Raw genomic sequence first — 21,250 nt, forward strand, 5'->3', positions numbered from 1 at the left:
AAACGTGAAAGCCTGCGTGATAAATTGTATTTTTACTGTTGACTATGGAATAATAAAATCTCAGTAGGACCCATGTACACATAAATAGACAACTCAAGAATGCGCTTTTTTTCCCCCCAATGTCAAAAATTATGAGCATATAAACAAAGAACATATACCACATCTATATAATTAGTGTATTTGTACTTTGCTGTCCAAAGGAAGAGTTTACAAGCGCTCCAATTGTTTAGGAGCACAAATTCCCCCAATTGTCCAATCTCGAGTCACTCGTGACATATTGACGGACTGTATTGCATGTGACACGCTCACTCCTCTTTTTCACAGGTTCACACTCTGACCTCTGACCCCTCCGGTGTCAGGCTGCTTGTCTCCACTAGGACTGGTGACACGTGCACATTTGTGTCAAGTGAAGAGGGGACGACAAAAGGTAATGAAGAGAGGCAGCAGGAGATGGCTGACATGACAAGTTTCCGTTTAAAAACAGGACGGCGGGTGTTCCTATAGTCGGCCCATTTCCAAGAAATTATGTTTTTAACAGCATTGTGTTCAACAAATATTTATTTTGGAGCAATCTTTAATTTAAGCACAGTTTTAATGTTCAAACTGTGCAAATTGCTAACGTGGCTTCCAATGACACAAAATTATTATATTAGGAATAAACACTCTAAAAGCAGTTTGGTCAAAGATCAACCAATTTAGGTCAAAAAGGGAGTGACTGACCTACTTCCTGGTTCCTTTTGTAGAAAATGATCCAATTTTTTTTAAGTGGTTTTGTGTAAAACAACCCAGAATGTGGCAGCACGGTGGCTGACTGGTTAGCACGTCCGCCTCCCAGTGCAGAGGACGTGAGATCGAGTCCGGGCTTCGGCCTTCCTGGGTGGAGTTTGCATGTTCTCCCCGTGCTTGCGTGGGTTTTCACCGGGTACTCCGGTTTCCTCCCACATTCCAAAAACATGCGTGGCAGGTTAATTGAACACTCCAAATTGTCCCTAGGTGTGAATGTGAGTGTGGTTGTTCGTCTCTGTGTGCCCTGCGATTGGCTGGCAACCAGTTCAGGGTGTACCCCGCCTACTGCCCGAAGCCAGCTGGGATAGGCTCCAGCACCCCCGCGACCCTTGTGAGGAAAAAGCGGCCAAGAAAATGGATGGATGGAACCCAGAATGTACATGAAAATTGACCCGAGTGGTATGTTGGTCACCATTTTGACATAAATTGGATGATTTTTTAACCCACTTATTTTTACAGTGAAGTCTCTTTAAGCCTCCTCTACTTTTAATTTTGATCATGATGGTCATATTTGTAGGTGGACTGTATTTTATTATTATTATTTGTTATCGGGATGCCCTTGCTGACACAACCCATCCATTGGCCACCAACATTTTCAAACTGATGGGTCAAAAATATTTCAATATAGACTTAAAAAAAAAAAAGAAAAAAAAAAGGATGAACCTGCTACTTGGGTCAATTTGACCCAAATTTCTGGGTTTAGTTTTTTGTGTGTAAATCCTCCACTTCAAAATAACACTTTTTTTTTTTGTACATGCAAACCTCCAAAATTGGGTTGCTTTCTACAAACCCAGAAATTTGCAGTGCACTATTAAAACTGCTCGGTAAAAACAAAACAAAAACCCCCCGAAATTGGGTCATTCACTACTTGGGTCAATTGGACCCAACTTTCTGTGTTGTTAATCCAAACAACCCCATTTTTGAGTTTTTGCACAAAATAAAAATATATTTTTTTATTATAAACAACCCAAAAAGTTGGGTCAAATTGACCCAAGTAGAGGGCCAGCCCATTTTTGACCCAACAATTTTAAGTCTGCACATTCAATTTCTTGAACAAATCCAATTTGCAACCCAAATATGCTGGTTCAAAAATAACTACACTCTAAAAAACAGTCGGAGTCAAGAGTAACCCAATTATGGATAAAAAATGGACCGATCCACTTTATGGGTCAATTTGACCCAACTTTGAGTCAAGAAATTGTTTTTTTTAGTGTAAAACAACTCCTAGATATTGGGTCATTTTGTATAAAACATTTGGTATAAAACAACCCAAAAAGTTGGGTCAATTTGACCCATCGTTATTTTTGACCCAACAGTTTTTAGAGTGTAACCCAAACTTGGATAAAAGTAAACCCAATCTGCTCCAAATCCAACCCAACAAGTGGGTTAGGAAAACATTTTTTAATTTGAGGTTTGAAAAAATTAAGTCCATAAACTTTGGTCTGAACCTCTTGACAGATTTGAGGACTTTGCTCGAGTACCCCCTTCAGCCCCCCCCCCCCCCGTTCCGCAGTCAACCCTCAGCTCCCCCCTCCCCCTTTTTCAGCGCACCTTTCCTGTGCTCTCCGTCTGAGCGCGTCTCCACTTGAAAGCGCTTTAGGTGACGCCAGCCTCCTCGCTCCTCGCTTCTCACTTACAGCGCGGGGTGTGGGTGACTCAAGTGCCACGAGAGCTTTGAATAACAGCGCGAGGGGGGACAAATAAAAAGGAATAAGCTAGCCGCCCGCGTCCAGTCTTCCGGCAGCAAAGAGAAGACACAGGAATAAACCATGCCTAAGCCGGTCCCTGCAGGTACGCCGACGTGCAGAATCTTTGCTTACATTTTGGGTGTCTGAGATGCTTTTGGGAAGTTATTAACTTCAAATATTGCAGGATGTTGCTGTAAACTTTCTTTTTTTTTTTTTAAGTCAGCACAATCATATTAACGTATAAAAGTACATTTAAGTGGTTTGGTAGCAAAAATGTACTGCTGTCATGAAATGAAATTTCCCAAACTTGGGCTTGGGGCCCGAAATAGGTTGATTTTTTATAGCTGATTGCCAGAATACATTTTTGTAAGGACTTTTATGGATCAGAAAACACAAATGCAAGTGACTTGTGAGTGATGTTTAGTTGGAGTGGAGTCGTGTCTTCTGTTTTGCTGAGCATTATTTCATGTTTATGTTATGAGAATAGTTGATGTATTTTTATTGAGTATGGTAGGAAGCACATTTCTAATTTGGTGAAAAAGTGTATTAAATGCCGGCATGAATTGTTAAAAAAGAAAAAAAAAGTACTGTATATTAAGCATTAATAACATGATAATAACAAAATGACTTAAATTAATTGGCGTCAAATCAACTTAGATCAAACATATTGCATTTTACAGACTAATTCCTGCAATGCTAATTATTGTAGATGTTTACATATACAGGATGCAAAGTTAATAATCTGAGAGTGATACCAGCCATATTTAATTCTATATCTGATTCTGCTTAATGCTATAGAGCAGGGGTGTCAAACATATAGCCCGTGGGCCAGAACCAGCCCTTCAGGACAGAACACAAACTGCAGTTTTTTATTCAAATGAAGTATTGTTACTAATTTTGTCCACTGGAGGGCGCATTGACGACCACTTAAAGTATATTTTGAAATTTGGCTGTTCCTGGATTAGATGCAAAAAAATTGCACTTGTTTTGTTAACTCATTCAGTGCCATCGACGGCTAAAGACGTCAAAAATTCATTTGAACTATTTTTATTAGTTAAACATTTTTTTCAGCACTTTTGCTAACAAGAGTATGAATACCTAGATTTTTTTTTATTGTATTAGAACAGATATAACATTTGTGATTAATCGTGAGTTAACTAGTGCAGTCATGCGATTAATTACGAATAAAAAAAATTTAATCGCCTGACGCCCCTTATTTTTACTAATCTTTTCTTTTAAAAAAATAAAAATAATAATAATAAAGAAAAGATTAGTAAAAATTAGGGGCGTCAGGCGATTATTTTTTTTTATTCGTAATTAATCGCATGACTGCACTAGTTAACTCACGATTAATCACAAATTTTATATCTGTTCTAAATGTACAAAAAGAAATTCTACGCTTTCATACTCTTGTTAACAAAAATGAAAAAAAAATGTTAAGCTAATAAAAATAGTTCAAATTATTTTTTGACATCTATTGCTCTCATTGGCAGTGAAGAGTTTTAAGAAATGTCAGAATACTTATTTTCAAAATTTAGGAGTAAAATTTTAAAGGAAAATTGCGATATATAGTTCTAGAATTTTTTTTGGGGTGGGGACAGCAAGTTTGTGATATTGTAGTTAAGTGCGTAAAGGACATGTTCTCCGATGCTTCCTCGGACAAGGGCTACTTTCTCAAAGTGTCATCTGTTGTCCTTCGCCTTATAGCGGCCGCCAACACTTTGACCCAAAGAGAATCTAAATCATCCAATATGAGAAATTGTCAAGTGGGATATGATGCTAGTTTCACAGGCCAAGGTTGCGTTAACACTGCCCGAGCCCCCATCCACCCACCCCCCCCCCCCCACCCTCTCACATCTAATCCCTGCACATCCGCTCCGCTATGATAATGGACTTCACACATTATTTCCCCCTGGACTTTCCTGTAATCTTGATACATTTCGTTTGATAATGATCTCGGAAATATAAGCATGCGCTTGCTAACCATGTAGAGCCAAGTGAGTTTGAATTTAGCTGATCGCACATGTGCGCCGCCCACCGCGCTGTAACCGAGCCAACTTCAACCGGGAAGCTCGCAAAAGGGATCAAGAGCCAAATGTTTGATTCCCACATGACACCGCTGCATGTTTTACATATGCGCTAAATGTGATATTCAACCAAAAGATTAGCTTAATTAGCATGAGAATCGTATCATGTTTCATTTTTTTTTCTTTTTCTTTTTTAAATCATCCATCATGCTTCCTTCCTTTTGCAGCCAGCTCCGACCCTCAAGGCGCGGCCAAAAATAATCCCCAGTAACTCGTGACCTTTTCATCTTCCACCCCCCCCCCCTCGCCATCCTCTTAAGTTGATAGAGTTTCACACGCGCCAGCGTATTAGCTACCGTAACACTTGCGCACTCACGGCTGAGATAAATCAGGATGTAAAATATCATTCTCGGCTCGGAAGTTTCCCCGTCGAGCTCAACAGGGCTTGGATTCCATCCCTCGTTAAATAATTATTCAACTTTCAGAAATGTGCGCGACATAAAAAAAGCACGCAAAAATTGCTGTTCTACTTAACCAAGTAGAACATATAAGAGAATCGAAAGACTTTTCCCGCTTGCCTCACTCAAGCCAGCGTCGGATGTAAATCTATATTTAGATGATTAAGAAGATCATTTTAAGTGAAATTCATTTTCTCACATTAAGCCCCACAATGTCAAATTGCATTAGCGACTTCATTTGTTTAGTCCACAAAGCGTCGCCCGCAGCTGAGCCTTAAATTGGCCGTACTTCAAAATGAGGCATAAATAGAAAGGCAATTAACTCCTATTTCATAATTTCCGTCAACTATCAGCAGGTCCCTTTTACGCTCAATACACTGCGAGTAAAGTCCGCTCATCCGATCAACCCAAAACATTTAAATTTACAGTGTTTCTATTCTAATAGATTTTTTTTGTACTGAATTTAAATAGCATATCAAGTTTTAACAAATTAACAGTATTATTTAAAAAAATCTTAGGAATGCTTTGTTATTTTTTAGCAAACATATTCATAAACAGGAGTAAAGCTAAAGCCTTGACGGTCACTAAATAAAAACAAAATATGTCGCTGAGGTATAAAAGCGACCTTCAAGGCCCACGACGACAAAAAAAAAAAAAAATCTGCATGAATGGTTGTAGCATTTACATACAATTCAGAAAGGGCACATTAAAATAAGAGATGGACTCTATGCATCATAACAAGAGTGAGGTTTTAATATCTGTTGAGCACATTCACATCCTGACAGACTAGCCAAATATTATATTGGATAATAATTGTTTGTGGGGAACTTTGCGGTGGTTTTATGAAGTGTGGTACGATGGGCTTCCCTTCATAAAGTAACACCACACTATACTGTACATAGGGTAATAAACAACTCCAAATCTTTTATTATAGCTATCATTGTTGCTAATGTTGTAAAATATTTTCTAAATACAATGCTCATTCATTTTTAATTAGGGCGGAGAAAAAGACAAAGATTACAGTATTAGAACAAAGGCATAGATGGAAAACGGGATATTACTATAACATGGCGCAGTTGGCAGCTAGCTAATTTAAATGTAGCATATTAAACACCAACCACCCCCAAAAAGAAAAATAAGGTGGCGCCTTAAGATGTGAACGAACAAAAGCAGTTTCAAGCGCAAGTTTAACATTAAACGAAACATAAAAAACAGTTAGATGTGTATTTAAAACAACCACCTAGCTAACGTTGGCTAACTAGTCATTTTAGCTTGCTAAATGCTAACAAACCAATGATAACAAACAATGCAAAAAAAAAAAAAAGAACACTAAAGCAGTTTCATAAGACGTGAGTGACCCAATTTAAATATATTTTTTTCCAGGTTAACCATTTTTCAGTTGATTTTTTCCCCCTCTTATAACTCAATTTGAGAAACGAACATGGTATGGTGGCAGTGAGCTTATCTCACTTCGCAACAAACAGCAGGTTAGCAAATAGTGAACACTTTCTCAAAAAAGCGGCTTCAAGCTCAACTTCACTGTCAAACAAGACATAAAACAGAGACAATTAGATGCGCACTTAAAACAACCAGGAAGTTAGCTTCAGCTAACAAGTCATTTTCAGCGTTATGCTAACACGCTATGCAAGAAAATGGAAAATATTTGCTCTTAAGTTTGTCTCCAAACACAGCACATTTTCTTTCTTTCTTTCTTTCTTTCTTTCTTTCTTTCTTTCTTTAATACAAACACATGCGCCCCCAAAGGAGAACATTCTGCACATCCGTATGACAAGCAGTTGCTCCACCTGAAACATGACGGCAGGCGATCGGCATAGTTCAAATTCACTTCTGCCAATTTAAGCTTGAGCCAATTCAAACTTGTGCGGCTATTTAAAGAAACGGTCCCAAAAAATAAGCGCAGCTTGTCTTTAGGGAAGTCATGAGACACCGTCCCTGACCTTTACGGCTGCTGCTCTGACCCCTCAGAGGGGAGTTTGGTATTTAATATGTTTCCAATTCCAGCTTACTTAAGCCTCGACAGTCGCGCCCGCCGTTACGCGTTTAATGCGTTAAAAGGATAGCGCCCAAAATCCTCAAGTCACGGGAGCCCAGTTCACGACCAGCCGCTGTATAGATTTGTGTCAAAAGGTTAAGACGCTATAAAAAGTGAACATTTTATAGAATGTCCACTGGATTTACAGGCGTATACCATGTCAGCGTTCATTTGAGCGTCACGTTATTCAAGATATGAACGTGTCACCTTGTGAAACCCACATATCCGATTTAGCATGGCATTAGCTCTGTGTTAGCATAACCAATTACAAGTCAGTTGGATTATATATATATATATATATATATATATATATATATATATATATATATATATATATGTTTATTTATTGACTTTATGTGCTCAAGCCATGTCTGAAAAGCTGTGGCGCCATTTTGTGGCATCTTGGAACCAGGATAGCGGACGGAGAAGCTTTATTGAGTCAGGACATAGCCATGTCTAATAGGGAAAAAAAGAGCCCAGTCGCCATCTTGTGGCATTTATAGGCTAATATAAATATTTTTGGGGAGTGGGAGACAATTAAAGATTCTTCCCATTTGTAATTGGGCATCCAAAATAGAATGGGTTTGCTTTGTATGAAAGCTACTAAAAATGATTTGCCTTTGTTGTTATTTTATAGTATTAGCGTGCATAAACACTGCTTTCTAATCATGTGTCGCCTCTGTTTCTCCCCCCCGCAGCGCCAGCGGAGGTGCACGGTAAGTGAGCTGCACGCCTCCATTGACCTCCTGCCCTTTTTGTGTGCCTTTCATTATCACATGGTCGCTCGATTATAGCTCGCACGTTTTCACTTTTGCACTTTTGTCACCACGGCCGCGTCGCTGGCCTCTGACCGCGTTAATTGACTGCCACCAATGTCGTTTACGTCCCTGCCCGTGGTTTTATTCCTTCTGTTCAGTGAATCTGTCAGACTTTAAAGACATAATAAGTATAATAATGCGGCAGTAGCAAACAAGTCGGCACAGTGACACAAATGTTGCTAAGCCTCGTGTGATACTTGGCGAGATGTTCTATTTATTTTTTGTGTGTGTTCTTCTTGTACTATATTTGCTCAGCTGTTGTAGCCTCTTAACTTGTGTTTTCCACATTGCTTTGCGATGTTTACTAAAAAAAAAATAATAATCTGCTAATTTTAGCCCCACAGGAACCAGACGAAGAGGGTGAGGGCCTGTTCTTTTTCCCCCCTTTTTTTTTCTGTACAACATGAGTGAGGAGGTATTCATATTTGAGATGCATCGAGTGCTCCAAAAGCATTTGAACTAATCAGTCACGGTAATTATTTGAATAATGCCGATGATAAGTCGAGTATATTACAGAGTGTCGAGGCAAAGGTCAATCACTTCCTTTGCCGCTGAAGGGGATAATACGGCGACGAGGCCACTTTGGTTCCGCATGTTTGCATTTCTTAGCGCGTCGGCTGCTTGCACGATTTCTGTTATTATCCCATTGTGTTGTATTGTCTTCACTTTGCATCATTTACTTTTTTTTTTTTTTTTTTTTGCGTGCTTGCAATAGAGGAATGAAGCAGAGGCGAATATAAAAATATTTGGGTGGAGTTTCTTCTTATCCTCTCACTGCATTGTTTTCATTCATCGCAGGCTGAAGGCTGATTCTAATTTCAACATATTTTTAAAAATCACATTATAGAGGCTTTTAGTTCTTCATTCAAAAATGTTATGTTTTCCCCCATGACTCAACATTTTTCACCTAAAAAAGGCTGAATTTCCCCAATACTTATTTCCAATTCGTTTCCATTGGCACTTTCCAAATAACAGGTTTCCATTTGAAATTTAAATCATTTTGCTGAATTCCCTTTATAAAAAATTTTCAACATTTCTAAAGCCCCAAATTCCAAATATTTACTATATTCACCTCCAGTTTCCACATAAATTGACAGATTAAAACCATTCCAACATATTCAGCTCATTCCATGACATTCAATATCATTCCAAATTATTCCATATGATACAATGTTTTTTTAATTTAGCCTGTCAGCCTTCACACGCAATTTCTCCAGAAATTGCAAACGTTTGTTTTTTTAATATCATTTATATGTCTATTTATTTTATTTTATTCATAAACACTTTTTACTGTCGAGTAGTTCTCACCATACACTTGTTTCCTTATAACCATCATCTTTATTTACACAGCCGCCCCACTGCAGGAAGCAGATGGTCGGCACCTTCCAGGAAAAACATAATGACACATTTTCTCGCAGCTTTTTTAAAATTCTGGCCACATACAGCACAAGATAACAGAATACGCTAATTCTTGTTGGTTTTCTATAGATGGAGGTATGTGCAGTACATGCCCGTCCACGTAAGCCTGTTAATGTATTCACATAGAAGTGCATACATGGGCGTCTCCGTGTGGAAATGATGATTCTCTCAGCACGTGATCACTTGTTTGCAGGTGTGCCACAGATGATTCGCTAAAGTCACCAAATGAAGATGTTCCCTGGATATTTTGACTTGTTTCCCCCACAGTGTCTGGATTATTATTATTTTTTTTTTTTACAGAAGAGTATACAATACATATCATTACGTACACCACCTTACTCAATCTGTCACGTTCAAATCTTTTTAATATTGAGGTTGCCTGAATATTAACTCATTCACTGCCATTGACGGCTATAGACGTCAAAAATTCATTTGAACTAATTCTATTAGTTTAACATTTTTTTCCACTTTTGTTAACAAGAGTATGAAAACCTAGAATTTTTTATTGTATATTTAGAACAGATATAAAATTTGTGATTAATCGTGAGTTAACTATTGAAGTCATGCAATTAATTACAATCAAAAAATGTAATCGCCTGACGCGATTTAAAAAGGAAAAGCTTATTAAAAATTAGGGGCGTCAGGCGATTAAATTTTGTGATCGTAATTGAATCGCATGACTTCACTAGTTAACTCGCGATTAATCACACATTTTATATCTGTTCTAAATGTACAGTAAAAAAAAAAAAAGGTTTTCATACTCTTGTTAACAAAAGTGGAAAAAAAATGTTTAACTAATAGAAATAGTTCAAATTTATTTTTGACGTCTATAGCCGTCAATGGCAATCACAATAATAAATATTGATAAATTACTACTTCTCAATGTCACTCAAAAAGGAAGAATTTATCATCGCTCATATTTGATTATATTGTGCAGGTGTGCCTAATGAAGTGTCCAGAATGTTGTTGTGCCTATTGCCGTTTGCTCATTTTGGTCACACATTTTTTTTGTCTGAAAACTAGGCAAGTTGCGTATTATTAGCATGAAAAGAGCTTGCGCGTGTGTCAACTGTTGCGCAGCATACGTGCTTTCGCTTCCTTGTCGTTTTTTGTCGCGTTCACTCCTGCTTCTCGCTTTGTCTGCAGCAGATTCTGACTCCAACTGGGATGGTAAGGAAAAGAACGCGGTTCGTCGATGCTACTGGGATGGTTGTTTGGAACGTTACTTTTCTCTTCTTGAAGGTCTCGTAGTCAGAGCCGGCTCACACCTCCATGGGGCCCCGAAGGAAATTACTTTAGGGCCCTCTATATTCCTAGTGATAAAGCATTAGAAGTAACAAAAATAAACCAGTATTCTATGGATTTATTTTTTTTTGTTAAAAAATTAATTTAATGCGCAAAAACTGAGTACGGCAAAGCAAGTGGAAAAAAATAAGAAGCTGAATATTTACGTTTTAAAACTCTTTACAGATGTGCAAAAATGTCAGTGTGTAGACATAGCTAGCTAGCTAGCTAACGGCGCATCGCAATTGTACCGATGACCGCTGATGCGAGCAAAGACTCACCATATATCATTCTTATCAGAGCTGAGCCGTTGTGAGAGTGGTCACAGCCGACTTCAATCGTGGCCAATCAAAGTGATTCCTTTCATTCCTTTTAAATGTGGCATGCTAGTCCTGCACTAGAGTCTTGATATGGGGGCTGCCTTGCAAAAATATTTATTATTATTATTTTTTTTATTATTCAGAAAAAAAAAAGACAAAAATATTTTTTTTTTTTTTTTTTTCAGGAAAAAAAAAGGACAAAAATATTTATTATATCTCTACGGTGGACTTTTGGAGGGCACTATAGTGGTTGTGGGGCCCCATGCGGGTGCTTAGTTTGCATATGCTTTGAGCCGACTCTGGTCTACAATAGATATTAGATAGTACGACTTTTGGGTAGTAAGCGATTTGAAAAATCTTAATACTTCTATTTGGACTGTAATAATGCAGTTGTGCTGTAAAATGAGCTCAAGCCAAACTATGTCGTGTGTATTGTGCTACAAAACTTTTTTTTGGGGTTGACAAGACTTGTTTAATTTCTGCTGCTTTGGCAATTTAAATAACAAGAGTTGAAGCGCAGCTAAGACTCAGTTGTTGAACAATAACAGGTGCTGCCAGTAGACACGGCGTCATTTGATATCCCAACTTTGCCCTCAATTGAACATTACGGCCTATTAATAAACTCCTCAGGAAGCCGAGTGCTCCTGAGAATCACTCCCAGAACATCAGACGCGTTTTTTTTTCCCATGTCCTTCTTTCTGTCTGCGGTCCAAAGGCCAAGAAGACGAGACATAAAGTGGACTTGCTACTGTGAGTTGCAGGCAAGCTGCGATAAGTCCGACATCTCAAACATGCTCAGTTCAGGTTTTACAAGCGAAACCCAAGAAGTGGCATTCGCGGCTTAACGGGGGTCTTCGGTGTGTCGCCAACCTTGTTGTTATCCAATATAGTAATATTCATGTCCAGTTCAGTTTGGTGCCATGTTTAGATATCTACAGTTTATCTAGGACTTTGGAATCTAGTTGCTCACTAGGACCTCAACTCACCAAAATTGTATCACTATAACATCTATAAATTAGTAAGTAATAAATAATAATAAATAATTTAGCCCTACGTTTTACAGACAAGTTTCAAGACATTCGGACAACTTTACAAATACATTTGAACGGTCTGTCTACAGTATTGGTACAACGGATCACAAAAAGTCACGGTTTGGATCGGATCATGGATTTGAGTCACAGATTGGATAGATTTTTGATCAGCAAAAAAAAAAAAAGATTAAAAAGTACTTTGCCTTCATTTATTTTGTTAAACGATTTTTTTCATTAAAAAAAACTAACTCAAAATGTCTAATAAAGCCGTGTAGGATTTAGAAACACAACTTTCAATTGCAATATGAGGCAGAAACATTCTTATTTTTACCATGGTTCATGTGTAAAATAAAAAGTATTAATGTCTAGGTTTGACATTTTAAATTGCATGTTTTTCTTTTTTAATGGGCAAAAGTGTTTTATAAAATAAATGAAGACAAAGTTCTATTTATCTTCTTTTTTTAAAGAATGAAAAGACCTCAACATGCAATTTAAATCACATTCCCTTCCTTTAAACAAGGAGAGTAAATTACAAAGTAGCCTTGGTGCAGAACATTGAAAAACAATTAAAGTAAATCAGCTGTCAAACTTACCAGCCGGCAGCCAGCCAGACACTTGTTGGTCATGCTAACTGCTAACAGCTAACAGCTAACAGCTAACAGCTAGCCGCTAGCCACTTACTTCGGAGACTTCTGCCGTTTCATACAATGAAGGCGTAATTAATTACTTTCTTTAGCGGTTTCTTTAGCGTTCTAAAGTAGCGATTGAATACGAGTTCGGGATAGCGTTGTCTTGTGTTGATGTTAGTCGCAACAATCATGTCAATCAGCTACGATAAAGAAAAGTTTAAAAGGGAAGTTAAGCTAGCCATCATGCCACGACGTGGGCGAACTTCAAAATAAAAGTGTACTAAGGCTATTTGCATTGCTGTCAATATATTACTGTGTTTGATCAACTTTATTTTGAAGTCACTTTTAGCCCGTTACGTTGAGTATATTTCAGCTTCCTTGAACCAATCCGAAATGAACAAATATGCATGATTTGTGATAGATAAATAATAATTTTCTGACCATATGTCCAATTGGTGTACATGTTAATGTATTCTGAGTGAAATGGTATGAAAGCTGAATGACAGCAGCAATTGGAAAGAGCTGGCTGAGCCAGTGACAACTGTCTCCAACTTTTGCGGCGCTTCAAATAGATATATATTTTTTTATATATAAATGTAGCTTGATGTCAGGGAGATGTTCTTTCGTCACTCTCAACGCTTCACGTAGGAGGATTTCCCCATCTTGTGCTACGTTTGTTTGATCTCCATGGTAGTAATTGCACCAGCCGTCAGTGCTTGTGTCCCTCAGGGCGGACAGTTGGAAGTTCTTACATACCAAGGTTGTTTAAAGCTTTTCCCGCGGGGCTAAAGTGTAAGTATGTGAGTTGAGAGGTTATATTATTCTTAACCACGGTTTGGCTAATGAAGCAGGAAGCAACTGCCAACTTATTTAAGCTCAAATTAAAACGTACAGTATGCGCTATAACTGATTCACTATGCAAAAAAAAAACAACAACTGCTAGTAATGCTACAGGGGTTTATAGCTACCAACCACAGTCCGACAGAAGTATTCAAGGTCATTTCAAATACATGTCTTATCCCAAATGTGATGATTAGAAAGCGTAGAAAAATGAACCTGCTTGATTCCTTTGTGTTCTGACCTGTAACAGTCATGATTGCCTCCAAGAGCACACATCTTTATTTATTTATTTCATTCACTCATAAAATTTCACACTTCCTCTTAGCGCTGGTCTAACTGCAAATTGTTTCTCTCCCAGCTAATGTGAACGCTGTTGGGGAGGGTCAACTTGGATTGTGTTACGTTATCAGCGCATGCAAATGCCCTTTTTTGAACTTTAATCCTGCCTGCTTTCAAACGAGATGTTCTATTTTGTGCACGTTTCATCTTTTTTTTAAAAATTTTTTTACATCGCTAATAACCTGCAGTCTTCTTTCATGAAGGACTACAGAAATCTGCGAACAATTGCTATTGATATGCTGAAATCAGAGGATTCGGACAATTTTGAATAAAAAAATGTCTCCAAACGATTATTAAAATAGTTGCCGATTAATTTGATAACCGATTACTTGTCGATTCATCGATTAAGTTTGACATCTCTATCTGTAATAATATAAAATAATGAAATCTTTTTTCTTTTTCTTTTTTTCAGAGGCGACAGAGCTCGCCGGGCTCTTCCTGGAGAAGCCGCCAGATCAAGTGATCGCTGTCACAGGTTCGACCTGCAAACAGATGGCTAGAACCCACTCCAGAGCATGTTGTCCCATGTTGACACTACTTTGTTGACGACAGGAACGGATTTGATCCTCATCGCAAAAGTTGACTCAAGCGCCCTGGTAAAGAAACCCACCATGAAATGGCTGAAGGGAAAATGGCTGGACTTGAGCAGCAAGGCTGGGAAACACATGCAGTTCAAAGAAACCTATGACAGGGATACGAAGGTGTGGCAGAGATATGAACAACAAAAAAAAAAAAGTTTAGTTTGCACCATACAACGATTATAGAGCCTTTCCATCTTTTGTTTTATTTACCCCTTAAAAGATCTACACTTATGAGATGCTGGTCACCAAAGTGGTCCCTGGAGACGCCGGCGGCTACAGGTGCGAGGTGACGTCCAAAGACAAATGTGACAGCTTCAGCTTTGAGATCTCCGTGGAGGGTGAGTGAAAGCCGAGACGGGCCACGTACGCCGATGTTCCGGTTTGATCCGGCCCGTAATGTGCCAACTCGGCAACTTCTCTCGTTTCAGCCTCCCAGCAAGACGAGCATGTGGACATTTTGTCTACCTTCAAGAGATCGTAAGCGCATTTCATACGTCACGTCTCATAAAGTCGAATCTCATGAATACAAAGTCAAAGTTGTTGTGTCGAGTTTTAGCTAAGTCTGAAAATTGGCGACTTCATTTGAATGGACTTAAGTCATGTGACTCAAGTCCAATGTCCAAGTCCCATTATGAGAGTGTGCCTTCCACGCAGGGATGCCGGCGAGGATGATGGCGACCTGGATTTCAGCGCTCTTCTCAAAGCTGCCAAGAAGTGAGAACATCGATTCTATTCAATTCAATTCCCCCAAAAATATTAAAGAAAAAGAAATGAAAGCGGACAGAAAGAAGAAAAATATGTAAAATAAATTAAAAAAAAATTCAAATTAAAAAAAATTTAAAAAAAAAGGTCAACAGTCAAGACGCTTTCAGAGTAACAATTAAACAAAATAATTCCTAATGACCTTGTGCTAAATATATTTTCCCAGTAATTGTGCTTTTATACATTTTTTAAACAAATACAAACAGACTGATAGGATTTAGTTTCATAATCCAGATTTTTCCACAAACTGACACCTATATCTAATATCTGTTCCTCTTAACTCATTCACTGCCATTGACGGCTTTAGACGTCAAAAATTCATTTGAACTATTTCTATTAGTTTAACATTTTTTCCACTTTTTTTTAACAAGAGTATGAAAACCTAGAAAAACGTTTTTATTGTACATTTGGAACAGATATAAAAATGTCATGCGATTAATTACAATTAAAACTAAACTAATTAATTGTAATTAATCACATGACTTCAATAGTTAACTCACGATTACTCACAAATTTTTATATCTGGTCTAAATGTACAATATTTTTTTGTCCCTAGGCTTTCATACTCTTGTTAACAAAAGTGGGAAAAAGTATTAAAGTAATAGAAATAGTTCAAATGAATTTTTGACGTCAAAGGCAATGAATGAATTTTTTTTTAAAAGAAGAGAACATTATTAAAAATTTGTAATCATAATTAACCGCATGACTTCACTAGTTAACTCACAATGAATCACAAATTTTACATCTGTTCTAAATGTACAATAAAAAAATTCTAGGTTTTCCTACTCTTGTTAACAAAAGTGGATTTTTTTTTTTAACTAATAGAAATAGTTCAAATGAATTTTTTTTACGTCTATAGCCGTCAATGGCAGCGAATGAGTTCATTTGTACTCATTTCCCTTTTTTTATTGGTAAGATTTCATGATGTACTTTGTACATTATTTAGTTAAACTCCCATCAATTCATTGAATTTTAAAGTTTTCAGTTAAGTATGAATATTGGATTAGTGTGGTCTCCGTATCCACATCCGAAAACGACACAAATAGGCGCCTTTCTGTAAAAGAATCTTTACTTACACTAGCAAGCGCATCCCCACATTCTATATAATTGTTTTATTAAAATGCCTTTTTTTTTTTTTTCTCTCTACGACCGACAGAAGGAAACCCGAAAAGGTGGAGGAGGAGATCGACGTATGGGAATTGCTGAAGAGCGCCCACCCGAGCGAATATGAGAAAATCGCTTTCAAGTACGGCATCACCGACCTTCGGGGCATGCTGAAACGTCTGAAAAAGATGAAGGTGGAGCCCAAGCACACCGAGGGTGAGTCGGGCGAGGCGCGACGATGAAGGCCGGCCAGAGGAGAAACAAGAGAAATTGAATTCCCATTTTTTCCCCGCTTCTTCCCCAGCTTTCCTGACAAAGCTGGAATCTTGCTACACGGTGGACAAAGGCAAGAGAATCGTTCTTAAGTGCGAGGTGATGGATCCCAACGCCCAGGTCAAATGGTTGAAGAACGGCCAAGAGATCAAACCCTCTGCCAAGTACATGCATAAAAGCGCCAACGCACTCAATCGTGTTGTATGCCTTTTTTTTTTATTAGTCCCATTTATTTTATTTTTTTTTTAGACTGTGCGTGTGAAACTCCCAGCAGGAAATATACTCAGAGACGGACAGCAAAATTAGGTTGTAAATTAGCCACTGAGCTCGGATGATAGAGAGCGTTTGAAAAATGCGCAGCTAAAATTATCGACTCGGCAAAGTCAAAGTTTGGAGCGATGCTGCCATCCACACATTTTATTTTTAGGCCGTCGTAAGAAGTCTCCCGGAGGGCTCACTAAGTCACGCTGCCAAGACATTTATGCCTTGTGTACGCTAATGCTGAGAAAATTAGACCCGCAATTCAACATTTAGCCTTGAACGCATGAAGAAATGCACGCTAGGAGAACGTTCTAGTCAATATTGTCTATTGTATATTAATGTCTAACACATTTTTAAACGTCCGGTTTAACAGTAAACTGTCGCTAATACTGTTAGCCCCAATGCTAACGCTAGCACAAGACAAGAGTGTGTTTTTTCAGATTAGATGAATAATTAATAAATTTCAAAAGGTTTTTGGGTTTTTAGGCTGGCATAAAACTAGGGGTATCAGGCAATTAAAATTTATAATCGTAATTAATCGCATGACTTCAACAATGTGTGTATATATATATATAAGCATATATATATATATATATATATATACATATATATATATATATATATATATATATATATATATATATATATATATATACATATATATATATATATATATATATATATATATATATATATATATATATATATATGTATATATATACATACATATATATATATATATATATATATATATATGTATATATATACATACATATATATATATATATATATGTATATATATATATACACGTATATATATATATATACACATATATATATATATATGTATGTATATATACGAATATATATACACATGTATATATATATACGTATATATATATATATATATACACGTATATATATATATATACATATATATATATATATAGAAACATACATATATATGTATATATGTATACATATATAAACGTATATATATACATGTATATATACATATATGTATATATATATATACGTATATATATATATATATATATATATATATATATATTTATATATATATATATATATATATATATATATATATATATATATATACATATGAAAAAACTGAAAAATCTTCTTGAGTAGGCCTACAGGCACACCACTACAAATAACGTACCGACCGTGTTATTTTCAAGGTACGTGATGGAGACCAACGGGAACATCAGAACGCTGACCATCAACAAGACCACCCTGGCTGATGACTCGGCATACGAGTGTGTGATTGGCGAAGACAAGTGTTTCACTGAAGTTTTCGTCAAAGGTACGTCGACGTTGCCTTCAATCCTTGTTGACTCTTAACATCCATGTTGGAACTCAAAACCCTCTTGTTTACACCCAGAACCACCCATCACCATCACCAAGCTGATGGATGACTACCACGTGGTGGTTGGGGAGCGAGTGGAGTTTGAGATTGAGGTTTCGGAGGAGGGCGCCCATGTGATGTGGTCGGTAGTTTAATATGAGTTGGGAGGATGAATTTGATCATATCTGTTTATTGCCGCCGTTTAATTGTTGACATTATTATCGTATTATTATCTTCTTCAAGGTTCTACGGGGAACAGGAAATTGTTAAAGACGCTGCATCCACAAAATATCGCTTCAAGAAAGACGGGAAGAAGCACACGCTCATCATCCAGGAAGCCACGCTCGAGGACATTGGAATGTACCATGCTTGGACAAATGGGGGACATACCAAGGGAGAGCTGGAGGTGGAAGGTACTAAAGGGAACATTTTCACTTGATTTCTTTGGAGTTTATTCAAAAGTACGATCTACACTAGTGGACCCACTGGGCAGTGACTCAAGACCACCATTGCCGGATATTATCTGTTATAACTAGTTAATAGATCATTAGTAAACTATTAATGAATCATTAATGACATGTTTGTTAACTCATTCGCTCCCAGCCATTTTCACTGAAGCAACCCCCTTCGCTTCCGGCTGTTTTACTGGATTTTGACTGATTTTCGCAAGGCCCACAGAATATTCTGTTCTATTGCTATGAAAACATGAAACCTACCAAAGGAAAGATTAGAATCTCTTCTTTCATGAGGATTTTTTTTTTTTATTTCTAGCTGTTTGCAGAAATTAGCATTAGAATATAGCTAAGTTTCATTATTATTCACAAATCCTGTTTTAAACAGTGGGGGAAAGAGCTTGTTGCAACATGGCCCTGGCTGATCTCTTATACTCTGCTGCCACCTGCTGGCCGTTTTTTTGTAATAACTACCATTGCTTCAAGCATTCTTTTCAGTTGAGAGGCTACATCAAACCCTTCTGTATGCTCTCGCATTGAAAAAAACAACAACAACAACATTAAAACGTATAAATACGTCTTTGGGAGCATGATACTATTTAAAATAGAACATATTTATGCGTTTTTGGGAGCAATTGAGTTAACGGTTGAAGTATTTCTAATGATGCGTGTAGATAGTTATCAACTGTTAGGTAATGAGTTGTAGTTCATAACTATCACCTACTAAATGAGTAATAGATCATAAACAAGCTATTAGTAATTTACTAGTGACTTGGAATATTATTGGAACATTATTCTTAAGTTGCAACTATTCCTCATTAACTGTTAGTAAACAACTCATTAACTCTTTGACTGCCAAAAACGTTATATAACGTTTAGTAAAATCATATGGAGTGCCAAAGACGTTAAAATACGTTTTTTAAAACAGAGGTGAAACTAACCATTTTCTATTGTTGATTACTGAAAAACGGAATAAGGTAGAAACAAACTTTTTTTTCTGATGAAAGATGAGAGTCCAATCTTTCATTTGGTAGTATGTGTATTTCCATAGTCCAAACACATAATTTTCTGTGAATCTTGAAAGATCAGTCAAAAATGCTTAAATCGGCTGGCACCCACGGCATCCCTTTTCTGAAAACGTCTGGCAGTCAAAGAGTTAACAGTTTACTAATGATCTATTAACTAGTTATAACGGATAGTTGTTATTAAAGTGTTACCAACTGTTTTCATATATCGTCCTAAACATTTCCCACGCGACTTCCACCGCGTCCAGAAAAACAACTGCTGGTGCTGCAGGACATCGCCGACCTGACGGTGAAGGCAAGCGAGCAGGCTCTGTTCAAGTGCGAGGTGTCCGATGACAAGGTCACGGGCAAGTGGTACAAGGACGGAGTGGAAGTGATGGCCAGCGACCGCATCAAAATGACACACGTGGGAAGGTAGAGAGTAAAGACGTGAAAAGAAAAGCGCACCTTTGTGAATTTTCCTTCCATCGGCGCGTCTCTGCGTCTCGTTTCAGGTTCCATCGTCTGATCATTAACGATGTGAAGCCAGGGGATGCCGGAGACTACACGTTCATTCCTGATGGATACGCTCTGTCGCTTTCGGCCAAGCTCAACTTCCTGGGTGAGGGAAACAGAAACATTACTGTGGTGATGTGGAAACATTCATCATCAGCAGACAGCATTAAACCTTCTCTTTTTCTCTCCTAATACAGAAATCAAGATCGACTATGTGCCCAGGCAGGGTAAATAAACTTTACTTACCTCTCCTTCTAAGTCATCGGAAAAGCTTTTTACGACTCTTATGCATAGATCGCATTGTAAAAGAAAAAAGCTTTCTCTATTTGCTTTCTCCAAACAAACCCTTTAAGATCCTCCAAAGATCCACCTGGACACCACCGGAAACATGGTTTCGCAAAACACCATCATTTTGGTGGCTGGCAACAAGCTGAGACTGGACGTGGAGATCACTGGAGAACCGGCACCAAAAGTGGTCTGGTCCAAAGCAGACCAGGTAAAGTATAAAGCAGTCATAGTAGTGCTGTGACCATCGAATATTTTTTAGAATCGATTAATCTATCGATTATTCAACCGATTAAATCGACTAATCTGATTCATTTTCATTTTCCATTAAAGTGTATTACAAAAGCGGACTCATGTTTATTAACCAGTTATTGGTGGTCATTTCGTACTTCGTATTCGTATAGTGAACAAAACAAAACAAAAGTGGGGATTGATGTTATACTATGTTACCGGTTTGGTCATCGTTTTCCAAAATAAAAACTAATGTTTGCAAATGTCTTATTTTGATGAAACACAATAATCAGTCGAGTTGAGAGGAACCAGTTGAGGTGGCTCGGGCATCTGGTTCGGATGCCTCCTGGACGCCTCCCTGGGGAGGTGTTCCGGGCATGTCCTACCGGCAGGAGGCCCCGGGGACGACCCAGGACACGCTGGAGAGACTACGTCTCTCGGCTGTCCTGGGAACGCCTTGGGGTCCCGTCGGATGAGCTGGCTGAAGTGGCTGGGGAGAGGGAAGTCTGGGCTTCCCTGCTAAAGCTGCTGCCCCCGCGACCCGACCCCGGATAAGCGGAAGAAGACGGACGGACGGACAATAATCAGTCTTCTTTCATGAAGGACTATAGAACAATTACTATTGATATGCTGAAATCAGAAGATTTGGACAATTTCCAATAAAAAAAATGGCTCCAAACGATTACTCGATTCTTAAAATAGTTGCCGATTAATTTGATA

General features: G+C 37.8%; 1 protein-coding gene across 2 annotated transcripts in view; it reads left to right on the forward strand.

Moving 5' to 3' along the window:
- The first annotated feature begins 2,361 nt into the window (after positions 1-2,361).
- The window catches only part of LOC144038362 (myosin-binding protein C, fast-type-like), a 28,043-nt gene continuing 9,154 nt past the window's right edge, over positions 2,362-21,250 (forward strand). The window contains exons 1-17 of one of the 2 annotated variants that reach the window (XM_077550825.1): positions 2,362-2,577; positions 7,711-7,728; positions 10,399-10,419; positions 14,105-14,167; positions 14,245-14,393; positions 14,494-14,611; positions 14,702-14,750; positions 14,928-14,987; positions 16,192-16,355; positions 16,444-16,576; positions 17,876-18,000; positions 18,079-18,184; positions 18,286-18,455; positions 19,768-19,933; positions 20,014-20,120; positions 20,212-20,241; positions 20,368-20,510. In XM_077550825.1, coding sequence (XP_077406951.1) covers positions 2,556-2,577; positions 7,711-7,728; positions 10,399-10,419; positions 14,105-14,167; positions 14,245-14,393; positions 14,494-14,611; positions 14,702-14,750; positions 14,928-14,987; positions 16,192-16,355; positions 16,444-16,576; positions 17,876-18,000; positions 18,079-18,184; positions 18,286-18,455; positions 19,768-19,933; positions 20,014-20,120; positions 20,212-20,241; positions 20,368-20,510 — 1,644 coding nt within the window. In that variant the 5' untranslated portion in view covers positions 2,362-2,555. The remainder of the gene's footprint in view (positions 2,578-7,710; positions 7,729-10,398; positions 10,420-14,104; positions 14,168-14,244; positions 14,394-14,493; positions 14,612-14,701; positions 14,751-14,927; positions 14,988-16,191; positions 16,356-16,443; positions 16,577-17,875; positions 18,001-18,078; positions 18,185-18,285; positions 18,456-19,767; positions 19,934-20,013; positions 20,121-20,211; positions 20,242-20,367; positions 20,511-21,250) is intronic. The other variant, XM_077550826.1, reaches the window with a different exon arrangement.

The sequence above is a fragment of the Vanacampus margaritifer genome, chromosome 18 (assembly GCF_051991255.1).
Source record: "Vanacampus margaritifer isolate UIUO_Vmar chromosome 18, RoL_Vmar_1.0, whole genome shotgun sequence".
Taxonomy (NCBI): Eukaryota; Metazoa; Chordata; class Actinopteri; order Syngnathiformes; family Syngnathidae; genus Vanacampus; species Vanacampus margaritifer.